This window comes from Bacillus rossius, chromosome 1 (assembly GCF_032445375.1).
Source record: "Bacillus rossius redtenbacheri isolate Brsri chromosome 1, Brsri_v3, whole genome shotgun sequence".
NCBI classification, from domain to species: domain Eukaryota; kingdom Metazoa; phylum Arthropoda; class Insecta; order Phasmatodea; family Bacillidae; genus Bacillus; species Bacillus rossius.
Genome location: NC_086330.1, coordinates 161,285,655 through 161,300,645, shown reverse-complemented (window position 1 = coordinate 161,300,645; position 14,991 = coordinate 161,285,655). Strand labels below are relative to the sequence as shown.

Below are 14,991 nucleotides of genomic sequence, written 5' to 3'. Positions count from 1 at the left end.
GAACTTGTTGCTGTCCGTCGGCATTAAAAGTGTCGGCCCAGATAGAAATTCTGAAATGTACATATTGTAAGGGAAGGTTAGAGCTTTCATTTGCATAGTGTCTGATATTGGGACTATCCTTGGTATGAGCCCTGTGGTGGTTTCAGTATAATAAATAATGTTTGAAAAAATGCTTTATTCAATGGGCGTGCAATTAAAAAGTACAAAATGAAAAAAAGAAAACACATATATTTCATGAGGAAATTGCCTTCCTCTTTAATATTCTCAAGTTTTTTCTTCAAAAAATAAATATAGAATGTCATAAATAAATTTTTGTTTGGAAGCCTGCAATCGGCGGGAGAAGCTATAGCATGAAAGGAAAACAGGGCGCGCGAACTTGTTGCTGTCCGTCGCCATTAAAAGTATCGGCCCAGATAGAAATTCTGAAATGTACATATTGTTAGGGAAGGTAAGAGCTTTCATTTGCATAGTGTCTGATATTGGGACTATCCTTGGTATGAGCCCTGTGGTGGTTTCAGTATAATAAATAATTTTTGAAAAAGTGCTTTATTCAATGGGCGTGCAATTAAAAAGTACAAAATGAAAAAAAAGAAAACACATATATTTCATGAAGAAATTGCCTTCCTTTTTAATATTCTCAAGTTTTTTCTTCAAAAAATAAATATTGAATGTCATAAATAAATTTTTGTTTGGAAGCCTGCAATCGGCGGGAGAAGCTATAGCATGAAAGGAAAACAGGGCGCGCGAACTTGTTGCTGTCCGTCGGCATTAAAAGTGTCGGCCCAGATAGAAATTCTGAAATGTAAATATTGTAAGGGAAGGTTAGAGCTTTCATTTGCATAGTGTCTGATATTGGGACTATCCTTGGTATGAGCCCTGTGGTGGTTTCAGTATAATAAATAATTTTTGAAAAAGTGCTTTATTCAATGGGCGTGCAATTAAAAAGTACAAAATGAAAAAAAGAAAACACATATATTTCATGAGGAAATTGCCTTCCTCTTTAATATTCTCAAGTTTTTTCTTCAAAAAATAAATATTGAATGTCATAAATAAATTTTTGTTTGGAAGCCTGCAATCGGCGGGAGAAGCTATAGCATGAAAGGAAAACAGGGCGCGCGAACTTGTTGCTGTCCGTCGGCATTAAAAGTGTCGGCCCAGATAGAAATTCTGAAATGTACATATTGTAAGGGAAGGTTAGAGCTTTCATTTGCATAGTGTCTGATATTGGGACTATCCTTGGTATGAGCCCTGTGGTGGTTTCAGTATAATAAATAATGTTTGAAAAAATGCTTTATTCAATGGGCGTGCAATTAAAAAGTACAAAATGAAAAAAAGAAAACACATATATTTCATGAGGAAATTGCCTTCCTCTTTAATATTCTCAAGTTTTTTCTTCAAAAAATAAATATAGAATGTCATAAATAAATTTTTGTTTGGAAGCCTGCAATCGGCGGGAGAAGCTATAGCATGAAAGGAAAACAGGGCGCGCGAACTTGTTGCTGTCCGTCGCCATTAAAAGTGTCGGCCCAGATAGAAATTCTGAAATGTACATATTGTTAGGGAAGGTAAGAGCTTTCATTTGCATAGTGTCTGATATTGGGACTATCCTTGGTATGAGCCCTGTGGTGGTTTCAGTATAATAAATAATTTTTGAAAAAGTGCTTTATTCAATGGGCGTGCAATTAAAAAGTACAAAATGAAAAAAAGAAAACACATATATTTCATGAAGAAATTGCCTTCCTCTTTAATATTCTCAAGTCTTTTCTTCAAAAAATAAATATTGAATGTCATAAATAAATTTTTGTTTGGAAGCCTGCAATCGGCGGGAGAAGCTATAGCATGAAAGGAAAACAGGGCGCGCGAACTTGTTGCTGTCCGTCGGCATTAAAAGTGTCGGCCCAGATAGAAATTCTGAAATGTACATATTGTTAGGGAAGGTTAGAGCTTTCATTTGCATAGTGTCTGATATTGGGACTATCCTTGGTATGAGCCCTGTGGTGGTTTCAGTATAATAAATAATTTTTGAAAAAATGCTTTATTCAATGGGCGTGCAATTAAAAAGTACAAAATGAAAAAAAGAAAACACATATATTTCATGAGGAAATTGCCTTCCTCTTTAATATTCTCAAGTTTTATCTTCAAAAAATAAATATAGAATGTCATAAATAAATTTTTGTTTGGAAGCCTGCAATCGGCGGGAGAAGCTATAGCATGAAAGGAAAACAGGGCGCGCGAACTTGTTGCTGTCCGTCGGCATTTAAAGTGTCGGCCCAGATAGAAATTCTGAAATGTACATATTGTAAGGGAAGGTTAGAGCTTTCATTTGCATAGTGTCTGATATTGGGACTATCCTTGGTATGAGCCCTGTGGTGGTTTCAGTATAAAAAATAATTTTTGAAAAAGTGCTTTATTCAATGGGCGTGCAATTAAAAAGTACAAAATGAAAAAAAGAAAACACATATATTTCATGAAGAAATTGCCTTCCTCTTTAATATTCTCAAGTTTTTTCTTAAAAAAATAAATATTGAATGTCATAAATAAATTTTTGTTTGGAAGCCTGCAATCGGCGGGAGAAGCTATAGCATGAAAGGAAAACAGGGCGCGCGAACTTGTTGCTGTCCGTCGGAATTAAAAGTGTCGGCCCAGATAGAAATTCTGAAATGTACATATTGTTAGGGAAGGTTAGAGCTTTCATTTGCATAGTGTCTGATATTGGGACTATACTTGGTATGAGCCCTGTGGTGGTTTCAGTATAATAAATAATTTTTGAAAAAGTGCTTTATTCAATGGGCGTGCAATTAAAAAGTACAAAATGAAAAAAAAAAAACACATATATTTCATGAAGAAATTGCCTTCCTCTTTAATATTCTCAAGTTTTTTCTTCAAAAAATTAATATAGAATGTCATAAATAAATTTTTGTTTGGAAGCCTGCAATCGGCGGGAGAAGCTATAGCATGAAAGGAAAACAGGGCGCGCGAACTTGTTGCTGTCCATCGGCATTAAAAGTGTCGGCCCAGATAGAAATTCTGAAATGTACATATTGTTAGGGAAGGTAAGAGCTTTCATTTGCATAGTGTCTGATATTGGGACTATCCTTGGTATGAGCCCTGTGGTGGTTTCAGTATAATAAATAATTTTTGAAAAAGTGCTTTATTCAATGGGCGTGCAATTAAAAAGTACAAAATGAAAAAAAGAAAACACATATATTTCATGAAGAAATTGCCTTCCTCTTTAATATTCTCAAGTTTATTCTTCAAAAAATAAATATTGAATGTCATAAATAAATTTTTGTTTGGAAGCCTGCAATCGGCGGGAGAAGCTATAGCATAAAAGGAAAACAGGGCGCGCGAACTTGTTGCTGTCCGTCGGCATTAAAAGTGTCGGCCCAGATAGAAATTATGAAATGTACATATTGTTAGGGAAGGTAAGAGCTTTCATTTGCATAGTGTCTGATATTGGGACTATCCTTGGTATGAGCCCTGTGGTGGTTTCAGGATAATAAATAATTTTTGAAAAAGTGCTTTATTCAATGGGCGTGCAATTAAAAAGTACAAAATGAAAAAAAGAAAACACATACATTTCATGAAGAAATTGCCTTCCTCTTTAATATTCTCAAGTCTTTTCTTCAAAAAATAAAAATTGAATGTCATAAATAAATTTTTGTTTGGAAGCCTGCAATCGGCGGGAGAAGCTATAGCATGAAAGGAAAACAGGGCGCGCGAACTTGTTGCTGTCCGTCGGCATTAAAAGTGTCGGCCCAGATAGAAATTCTGAAATGTACATATTGTAAGGGAAGGTTAGAGCTTTCATTTGCATAGTGTCTGATATTGGGAATATCCTTGGTATGAGCCCTGTGGTGGTTTCAGTATAATAAATAATTTTTGAAAAAAGTGCTTTATTCAATGGGCGTGCAATTAAAAAGTACAAAATGAAAACAAGAAAACACATATATTTCATGAAGAAATTGCCTTCCTCTTTAATATTCTCAAGTTTTTTCTTCAAAAAATAAATATAGAATGTCATAAATAAATTTTTGTTTGGAAGCCTGCAATCGGCGGGAGAAGCTATAGCATGAAAGGAAAACAGGGCGCGCGAACTTGTTGCTGTCCGTCGGCAATTAAAGTGTCGGCCCAGATAGAAATTCTGAAATGTACATATTGTAAGGGAAGGTTAGAGCTTTCATTTGCATAGTGTCTGATATTGGGACTATCCTTGGTATGAGCCCTGTGGTGGTTTCAGTATAATAAATAATTTTTGAAAAAGTGCTTTATTCAATGGGCGTGCAATTAAAAAGTACAAAATGAAAAAAAGAAAACACATATATTTCATGAAAAATTGCCTTCCTCTTTAATATTCTCAAGTTTTTTCTTCAAAAAATAAATATAGAATGTCATAAATAAATTTTTGTTTGGAAGCCTGCAATCGGCGGGAGAAGCTATAGCATGAAAGGAAAACAGGGCGCGCGAACTTGTTGCTGTCCGTCGGCATTAAAAGTGTCGGCCCAGATAGAAATTCTGAAATGTACATATTGTAAGGGATGGTTAGAGCTTTCATTTGCATAGTGTCTGATATTGGGACTATCCTTGGTATGAGCTCTGTGGTGGTTTCAGTATAATAAATAATTTTTGAAAAAGTGCTTTATTTAATGGGCGTGCAATTAAAAAGTACAAAATGAAAAAAAGAAAACACATATATTTCATGAAGAAATTGCCTTCCTCTTTAATATTCTCAAGTTTTTTCTTCAAAAAATAAATATAGAATGTCATAAATAAATTTTTGTTTGGAAGCCTGCAATCGGCGGGAGAAGCTATAGCATTAAAGGAAAACAGGGCGCGCGAACTTGTTGCTGTCCGTCGGCATTAAAAGTGTCGGCCCAGATAGAAATTCTGAAATGTACATATTGTAAGGGAAGGTTAGAGCTTTCATTTGCATAGTGTCTGATATTGGGACTATCCTTGGTATGAGCCCTGTGGTGGTTTCAGGATAATAAATAATTTTTGAAAAAGTGCTTTATTCAATGGGCGTGCAATTAAAAAGTACAAAATGAAAAAAAGAAAACACATACATTTCATGAAGAAATTGCCTTCCTCTTTAATATTCTCAAGTCTTTTCTTCAAAAAATAAATATTGAATGTCATAAATAAATTTTTGTTTGGAAGCCTGCAATCGGCGGGAGAAGCTATAGCATGAAAGGAAAACAGGGCGCGCGAACTTGTTGCTGTCCGTCGGCATTAAAAGTGTCGGCCCAGATAGAAATTCTGAAATGTACATATTGTAAGGGAAGGTTAGAGCTTTCATTTGCATAGTGTCTGATATTGGGAATATCCTTGGTATGAGCCCTGTGGTGGTTTCAGTATAATAAATAATTTTTGAAAAAGTGCTTTATTCAATGGGCGTGCAATTAAAAAGTACAAAATAAAAAAAAGAAAACACATATATTTCATGAAGAAATTGCCTTCCTCTTTAATATTCTCAAGTTTTTTCTTCAAAAAATAAATATAGAATGTCATAAATAAATTTTTGTTTGGAAGCCTGCAATCGGCGGGAGAAGCTATAGCATGAAAGGAAAACAGGGCGCGCGAACTTGTTGCTGTCCGTCGGCAATTAAAGTGTCGGCCCAGATAGAAATTCTGAAATGTACATATTGTAAGGGAAGGTTAGAGCTTTCATTTGCATAGTGTCTGATATTGGGACTATCCTTGGTATGAGCCCTGTGGTGGTTTCAGTATAATAAATAATTTTTGAAAAAGTGCTTTATTCAATGGGCGTGCAATTAAAAAGTACAAAATGAAAAAAAGAAAACACATATATTTCATGAAGAAATTGCCTTCCTCTTTAATATTCTCAAGTTTTTTCTTCAAAAAATAAATATAGAATGTCATAAATAAATTTTTGTTTGGAAGCCTGCAATCGGCGGGAGAAGCTATAGCATGAAAGGAAAACAGGGCGCGCGAACTTGTTGCTGTCCGTCGGCATTAAAAGTGTCGGCCCAGATAGAAATTCTGAAATGTACATATTGTAAGGGATGGTTAGAGCTTTCATTTGCATAGTGTCTGATATTGGGACTATCCTTGGTATGAGCTCTGTGGTGGTTTCAGTATAATAAATAATTTTTGAAAAAGTGCTTTATTTAATGGGCGTGCAATTAAAAAGTACAAAATGAAAAAAAGAAAACACATATATTTCATGAAGAAATTGCCTTCCTCTTTAATATTCTCAAGTTTTTTCTTCAAAAAATAAATATAGAATGTCATAAATAAATTTTTGTTTGGAAGCCTGCAATCGGCGGGAGAAGCTATAGCATTAAAGGAAAACAGGGCGCGCGAACTTGTTGCTGTCCGTCGGCATTAAAAGTGTCGGCCCAGATAGAAATTCTGAAATGTACATATTGTAAGGGAAGGTTAGAGCTTTCATTTGCATAGTGTCTGATATTGGGACTATCCTTGGTATGAGCCCTGTGGTGGTTTCAGTATAATAAATAATTTTTGAAAAAGTGCTTTATCAATGGGCGTGCAATTAAAAAGTACAAAATGAAAAAAAGTAATTACATATATTTCATGAAGAATTTGCCTTCCTATTTAATATTCTCAAGTTTTTTCTTCAAAATATAAATATAGAATGTCATAAATGAATTTTTGTTTGGAAGCCTGCAATCGGCGGGAGAAGCTATAGCATGAAAGGAAAACAGGGCGCGCGAACTTGTTGCTGTCCGTCGGCATTAAAAGTGTCGGCCCAGATAGAAATTCTGAAATGTACATATTGTAAGGGAAGGTTAGAGCTTTGATTTGCATAGTGTCTGATATTGGGACAATCCTTGGTATGAGTTCTGTGGTGTTTTTAATATGATGGCATATTTTACTATAAGTTATTTTTTTATGTCTAAAATAGACTCTGGTTAAATTTTTAAAAAAAGCAATGAGTAATAGGGATTGATTCTGTCTATTTTTATTTATTTTTTGTTGAGGTTTAATCCTTCTAAATGTGTTATTTTTATTACATTTATGGCATGTTTTTAGGTTGGTTAGTACAATGTGCTCCCACAAAGTGAGTCGCCATGTTTTGCTGTTGCGGTTGAGCGCAATATTTTGACTCCGGTTTGTTCACGTGGGATGTATTTATTGAAATGGACTCAAGTCGATAGTGTAGTAATGTTTATACATAAAGTGTAAATAAATGTTCCAACCCGAACACACACTTGTTTAAATAATTATTTTGATTACATTTGCATATAAACGTAGGTCACTTCTTTTGAGCGTGTGTGTGTGTATATGATTAATACCATTAAAAAAATTCTTCTTTCCAGAAGCCAAATTCCGAAATTATTCCATCCTAGATTTTTCAGACGTGTAAAGCATGGAGTGGGTAAACCCCTTATAGACGGAAATATGAACTTGGCCACTGATAAAGGCAAGTATTTGCTGCAAGAAACGCCTCTCCACGAGACGGCCACTGTAAGCGCACGGAATTCTCAGGCCATTTAAGAATAGAATAACAGCACTGCGGAAGGAGGACATGGTGGCAGGGGGTTGGATAGGCCGGGCTGCTTTAATCCTTGAAGGTATGCGTGTGACATCAGTGGCCGTGCGGGGACACCAGGCTACTCAGGTAACTGGCGCAAGTTGCTCCTTTGCCTCCAATATTTGTAACACTTTAAACATGTCCATCTCCAACAGGTAACACATCTTTTATGCCATATACTCTCAATATTTCCAAATGTACCACCTTCATTCGTCCCCTCTTACCCCTCTGGATATGGTAGATCACATCATTTAGCCGCTTAAGACTTAATATGGGCCTTTATACACTGCTTGAATCTTAGGGCACCTGTTCTTCCTTCACTGCAGGTTGTACAGCCACACCAAGTCACTTCCATAATAACCAGTCGAGTTAGATTTCAGGGCATTCCTCGTCTTCGTTCGGTTTGTCGCTACTAGAAGGTTCTTAGAAGCTTGATTGTGCATGAGTGACATTCGTTCCTCCAGGCAATTGACATTGACAGTGGTGCTGGTCGGTTCTTGGCGAAGATGGCCGAACTTTATGTCACAAGGCAGCCTCAACTTATGCCCAGTGAAGTCATGGACGACAGACCTATATGCCATCAGGAGCAACTGGATGTTTTGATCTGAATCCTGTTGATGCTCGGCCACAACCTTGACAAGGTGTTCCTCGAGAGTTCTGTTGAACCACTCCACCATGGCATCGGTCTTCGATCCCCTCATTTTTCTCTGCACTGGTGCAACGGTTGCAGTCTACCTTGCGAGGTCTTTGGCAGAGAGTGTCGGCATTGCTGTGAATCTGGCCCTTCCTGTGTTCTATACGACAATCATACTGCTGTATCTGTTCAATCCACTTAAGTGCAGCATGGTAAGTGCGTAAAAGGAATTTTCTATCAAATAAATATTTGTGGAAATGTTGCAGAGACTTCACTACAGTCAAGAGTTCTCATCTTGTGACCAATAGTTGCGTTCGGGCTTTGACAAAACTTTCCTGTAGTATGATATTACTCATATTTTCCATCTTGAACCCGAGAAAGCATAGCACCCAACCTATAGCTCTGCTTGCATCTGTGTCAAGGATATACTCTTCATGTTGATTGGGGGGGGGGGGGGGGGGGGCGAGGAGGCAAGTATGAAGCTAGTACACATGATTCATTGAGGTATTGAAAGGCAGTTTCATATGGTGAAATCCATAGAAATTGCCTCTTGTCCTCGGTAAACTGATGCAGTGGTTTCGCGACAGCTGAGAACCTAGGCACAAACCACCGATAGTAGGCACAGAGTCCCAATAAACTCCTTATATAGTGATTTTTTCTTGGATTGAGATCACTCCTTAACAGATAGGATCTTCTCAGGATCTGTTAACACTCTATCCTGAGATACATGTCCCAGGAATGTTACCTCATATTGAAACAAGAAGAAATTTTTTAGGTCTTAACTTAAGTTTTGCATGGCGAAACCTGTCGAATACACCCTGGAGATATCGCAAATGTTCCTTCACTATATTTCCCAACACAATAATGTCATACAGGTATTCTAGGCATGCTTTCCAAGTCAAACCATGCAGCAAAATTTCCATCAATCTCTTAAAAGTTGCAAAGAATTACATAACCCGAATGGTAACACAATGAACCCTATTGAGAAAGCAGTATTCTATTTATCCTCGGGGTACAGCTCCACTTGCCAGTAACCATTCTTCAGTTCTAGTGCAGAGAACCATCCGGTGCCAGAGAGTGTATCAGATGTTGTGCCAAGATTTCTATTTCCCAGGGAAAATACATCATGTTTGCTTACCAGAAAAACCATAACTTCTCCTACTGCTGCATCTGTGAGGTAGCTTTAGCATAGCAGTGGTTGCTCGGTATGTCTAATAGGCGAAGAAGACTCCCACTGGCCTTCCCAAAGGGGCTGGTTCACAGCTAGCTAGTGGGTTTCAGAACCCTTGTTCGCGAATCGAGGTTGGCCAACCTGACTGGTAAAACCTCGCCAACTTTGCATTGCTTCGAGCAACCAGAAGCTTCTCCATTCGTAATGTCTTATTTGGTTCAATAAGGTAGTTCATGTTGCCCATAGGGTCTCCCATTATACTAGCTGCTTTTATCTGCTCATTGTTTGCTGAATTTGGAAAGATTCACTAACTACCACTTGCATTACAGGCATTTACAATTGGTCGGGAGTAAACAATGCCACATCTTCATCTTTAATATCTTCATCTTCCATGCCAATAATGAATCCATATTGAGTTACGATGTCCACTCCTTGGATTACCTTAAAGTCTGCCGACCCCTGTCCTAGACCAATCCAGTGAGCATCCAAATATTAAACATATCTTTCAAGTATTCACGCATATATCTTTGAAGTAAACATAGAAAATACCGTCATAGATGAAAGTATCTTCTTTGGTGTTCCTTGCAACTGTTTTACTTCAGAACATTTACTACGGTGCCGCCTTGACGGTGTACCACCCTAGTATATCGTGTGGTGTGCGTTTTGTATGCTTATAAGGCGTTCGAAATTCAGTGTCTGTCATTTGTGTCGAATTACCTACGCATTTTGTAAGAATGGCTTACCTGAAGAATTCCGACAAGAAGATCTTTAGTTTTTGTTTCGTTCAATGTATTTGTTAATCATACCTATTTTACAAGTCGATTAATGCTTAGTGTTATAAAATGTCACATGAAAAGAAGTGTAGCCAACCATATTTTATTAATTAAGGGGTATGATATTGTCAACAATGTTTTCACAGTTGTAAAATCTTTGTTATAAGAAAAATTATTTGGTGGTTTATTGCTCAGCTGAAAAAGGTTTCCAATTGTTCTTTAAAATTAGATTTTTAAGGGCGCTTGGGTTAAAAGTTGTTTATATGTTTTCTCCTCATTTACCGTACGCGTTTACTCGTTATTAATCACATGTCAGTCGTTGAAGGTGTTTTTCGAAAACGTTGCGATATAAGTGTGATTAAAATTGCAATGCACAAATCATATACTTATCAGTTACTTCATATACTATAATGCATTTGAAGAAAAAAAAAGTATTTTAATGCTATAATTTTGATAATAATAAAAACCCAATATTTTCCAGTTATTCTGCAAACCAATTTTTTGATACGCTTAACTACCAGAGAATGTAAAAGTTCCACTTATGTTCAATAGCTTGTGGTTCGTAAAAATAATTACATTTTATTTGCAGCATCCCGTGTGTGCCGAAGAAGACCGCATTACAGATGAATAAACTAAACAACTCACTACAAAGAAACAGGCGAAGTAATAAACCATGAGTGTAAGTACGTAAATTTCGCAGATTCATCTGTTCGTAAACTAGAATGCAAATCTTCATACTTTTGTTCTGTGTTCACAAGTAGGGCAAACATAAGGCTTTGATTTTTAGCCTGACGCCAAACGAATTGGCTAAAATACCGGACATCTAGCCATGGCTTATGGTAAGGAACAAGGAGTATAGAAATAAACAGAGTTCTCACTCCCAGGTTAAACAATATTCCTTATTTTTGTTTTCCTCTGAAATCGGCCAGAAACGATTAAGACACTAACAACCACACATAATAATAACAAAATAAATTTAGTTTTGTCCAGAACAGTATCATGATCTAAGAAGTTTTCAGTTTTTCTGGGGTTCAGGATCTAATTCTCTTTAATACATTTATACATTTTAATAAAATATTGTTTAATTTGTTCTTTCGTGTTTTCATGACAAAAAGTTAAAGATTTTCATAAGATTTTAATAGATACTAAAGTTTGTGTTCGTGAAGGTTTTAAAGAATGTTAGGTTAACCTAATTGTGTCAAATTTATAACTATCTTTGGCTCCTAAAATCGCTATATAAACTTACATAAGTGCCCATATAATCCAATACACACAAATTGACTTTATTTAAAGTGGTAGCTATTAATACCGCAAATACTCAAATAGGAACATACAATTAGTGCCTCCAAAGAATCATCTGTTACATTCAAACACATGGCCGCACACAAATTAACATAACATAAATATTAGCTTTTAAACATAAAATTTTACCGATAACTCCCTCTTTCTTTACATTTGAGATGCTACACATTATTTAGTAGCAATGCATCATATTTATTATTTTAAATACATCAGAAAAGCATGAGCAAAAAACACATATCTTATGACGAGTGCGATATAAAAATAATTAATGACTCCAACCTGACGATGTTACCTTGATTGATTCGCATATTTATTTAACAACCTTTGTAAAATGGTTTGCTCAACACTATAATGTTATATGAGTCAAAAAATCATATTGGGAAGGTAAAACTACAGTGTATCCACACGTTACATTAAAAAAATTATTTATTGCTAGCTACTTCCCCGCAGGCGTTCCAATGCGTCAATCAATTTTTTAAAGTAGGTAGGTACACATCTCTATCTCTCTTTTATTCACTATCTCTCTATGCATATATACGCCTATATCTGTCTCTCTTTATCTTATATATGTCTATCTATAGTAAAGGAAATATGAAAAATCTATGTTTTTACCTAAATATATTTTTATCTATATTTTTACCTGGCACAGGTGTGACATAGGTATATCAAACACGCGCGTATTTGAATGCAACGTTGTGTCATAAATTTCAAAGCAATCGGTGAAGAACTTTCTGTAATTAAAGGTTTTGAACGAATGAACATTTATATTTTTATTTATATAAATTTATATCTGAATGTGAATGACATTCTGAAGTTATTACAGACGAATCTTTAAAATATAATACACGCATCGTAGGCCCTATCTAGTGAAGGTCCCGTGGTAAGGAACAAGGAACCATAAAACTATGGTGCACGATGTGTCTCTCCAGGATAGACTACACACTCATCTACATTCTCGATCTCGGTTAAACGTGACTTGTTCATTGGCTGCTCACTTCAGATACATCTCAGTTTGAACGCCGGCAATTAATTGCTTCTTTGGTTGAAGCTTGAAGGTATACGATTGGCTTAAAGTCCTCAACATGTGGCCCAATAACAGGAGAAACTCGTAAAGCTTTTCAAGGAGTGAACACGTTTCCGGTTCCATTTGCTAAAGCACGCTTACCGGGGAAAATAATTGCAATTCCAGACATTAGTTCAAAGGTGTAAATTTCATCCATCTGATAAATGCCTGTGTCACAAAAATAGCCGTAAATGGAACAGAAATATTCATATAAAGTAGTATACTTTGGTATTTCATTGGACAGGTTCCGGTTTGAGGCGCGAGGTGCCGATGTAAGCCATTTTGAATTCAAATGTCACGGTGGCCATCTTGGTGTCAAATTATATCAATATTCCTCAAAAATGACTCAAGTAGTATATAATAGGGCATACTGGATCAGGATGCAGGATGTGGTGCCGGTGCCGGTGTCCGCCATCTTGGATTTGTGACGTCACGGCGGCAAAAATTCCTCAAAATTCCTCAAAAATGACTCAAAATGACTCAAAATTTCCCGTTTTAAGAAAAAATTATCCGTTTTCGAGGGAAAAATTCCCGTTTCGAGGGAAAATTTCCCGTTTTATTCCTTAAAAATCCCAACGGCTAGAAATGTCCTGATAGAGGCTTAAGCATCCTTAACTCAAGCCTCAGTTAAGCCTCTATCAGGATGTGACCTTGACCTTTGACCTTGACCCCGACGGCCATCTTGGATCCGCCATCTTGGATGACGTCATTTCGTTTTCTCGAACATTCCGGCATTGTGTTATCGGCCATTTTGAATTATGACGTCACTGTTGCAATTTCCGTTACGGCCGCCATCTTTAAATTTATTATCCGATTTTAATGAAAAAAATAAAAAAAATATAAAAAAATTTAAATAATATAAATTTAATAAAATATTTATAAAAAACAAACATTAACGACACGGAGCTCGGAGTCCTCGGTTCGAACCCGACAGAGGCAAAAAAATTAAAAAATGACGACCGATCCTTCCCCCGCGGTGGACGCAGGCATACTGACTCCCTCCACTTTTTTTTTCAAAGCATATATATAAATCGTCAGGTAGTATGACGTCAAGTCCGCCATCTTGTCCTCGTCTGCTGGAAGCCATCATCAGTGTATCGTCGGCGAGAGTGCGCTGACGCCATGTTAGTTTAATTCTTATCCGCTAGAGTGCAGTAATCATTTATTATTGATGTGACACCCGACATCTTGTCATTTGGCCGCCATCTTGAAAATCCATAATTATTTAGCTAGAAATTCGGGAAAAATTCCAAAATTCATTAAATATATTTGTAATCTATATACTGATCGATTAGGTCGACTAAGGTCCTTGGTACGATCTAGGACGATACAAAAAAAATTAAATATAACATCAATTTAACATAATAGTAACAGGTCCGAGGAATTAAACACCACAAGTTCTTTTACAAACATAATATTTATTACATAATTTCTATTCTACTACAGGATCATTTGCGAAAGCCAGCAATCTTATAATCATTTAGTTCCGCAGCGGTGTGAAATGACTAATTCTTAGCTCCAATCGGTTTATACTAGACAGAGTCCAGCCAGAACCTTTACAGACATAGTCCACCTCTTCTTGACAGAGTTTCTGGATACCGTTTTTAACAGTTTGCTTCACATCGTTAGAACTGTAAATTACTGCAGCCGATGTCTTGAATGCACACTTCTTCACTTTGTCATCGAACGGATATGGCTTTCCATATATACAGTCCAACCACAAGTTATATTTCAAAGGTCCGTTTGTTGCTACATCATCAGTAAGCTGATTGATTATGTCCTCTCTGATATCATCAAGAAAATTACAAATGTCCTTCGACTCACCTAACGTATTTAAATAATAGTAGTCTTTCAATGTTCCACGAAATGCAGACTGCACCAAGTAAAAGCCATTATCGTTCACTTGTAATGCGCCGAACACAGTCTTAGGTTTATTTTCCTGTTCAGACGTCATACCAATCGGTTGCTGCACATCGGTTTTCTTGCTTGTACGCTCACGAGCCTTCAACCTAAACCGAGGAGTCGAAATTTCTGCAGGTAGTTCAGCAGTAGGAGCACAGACTCCACCTTTACATTTTTTCGCATGATGTCGCAAACTGTCAATTCGAGTAAACCATTCATGACACTCATCACATCGAAACTTCATGCAAGATGGATTCTTCGTGCATTTGCTCCGCTCATGTCTTCATGCATCATGAGCAAATGCGAACGACGTATCACAGTAGCTGCAAGGATACCGTGGTAATGAAGACGAACCTTTCAGACCCGATCCAGATACTGACGTTGCCGCAGTTGCACCATTTCCAGGCATTCTCTTATGAACATCAATGCATCGTTGTAGCGCTGAAACCTTTACTTTCTGCCGCACAGCAGGACCTTTGCATGCCTTCATGTGCGTTTTCATATTATCTTTTCTGGCAAACTGCTTATGACATTTCTCACAAACAAACATTTTACGATATAGGTTCTTGGCACATTCGCTCCTCTCGTGCCGCCGAGCATTGCTGTTGTTTGAGAAAATCTTGTCGC

The 14,991-nt window shown here is 36.7% G+C and overlaps 1 protein-coding gene across 1 annotated transcript; it reads right to left on the bottom strand.

Annotated features, from left to right (window-relative positions):
* Nucleotides 1-7,836: 7,836 nt before the first annotated feature.
* Nucleotides 7,837-9,580, bottom strand: LOC134538574 (uncharacterized). Its single transcript, XM_063380035.1, has 2 exons — nucleotides 9,466-9,580; nucleotides 7,837-8,231 (listed from the first exon to the last, which is right to left on the bottom strand). Exons 1-2 carry the CDS (start codon nucleotides 9,578-9,580, stop codon nucleotides 7,837-7,839), a joined length of 510 nt encoding a protein of 169 aa, XP_063236105.1.
* Between the last annotated feature and the right edge of the window lie 5,411 nt (nucleotides 9,581-14,991).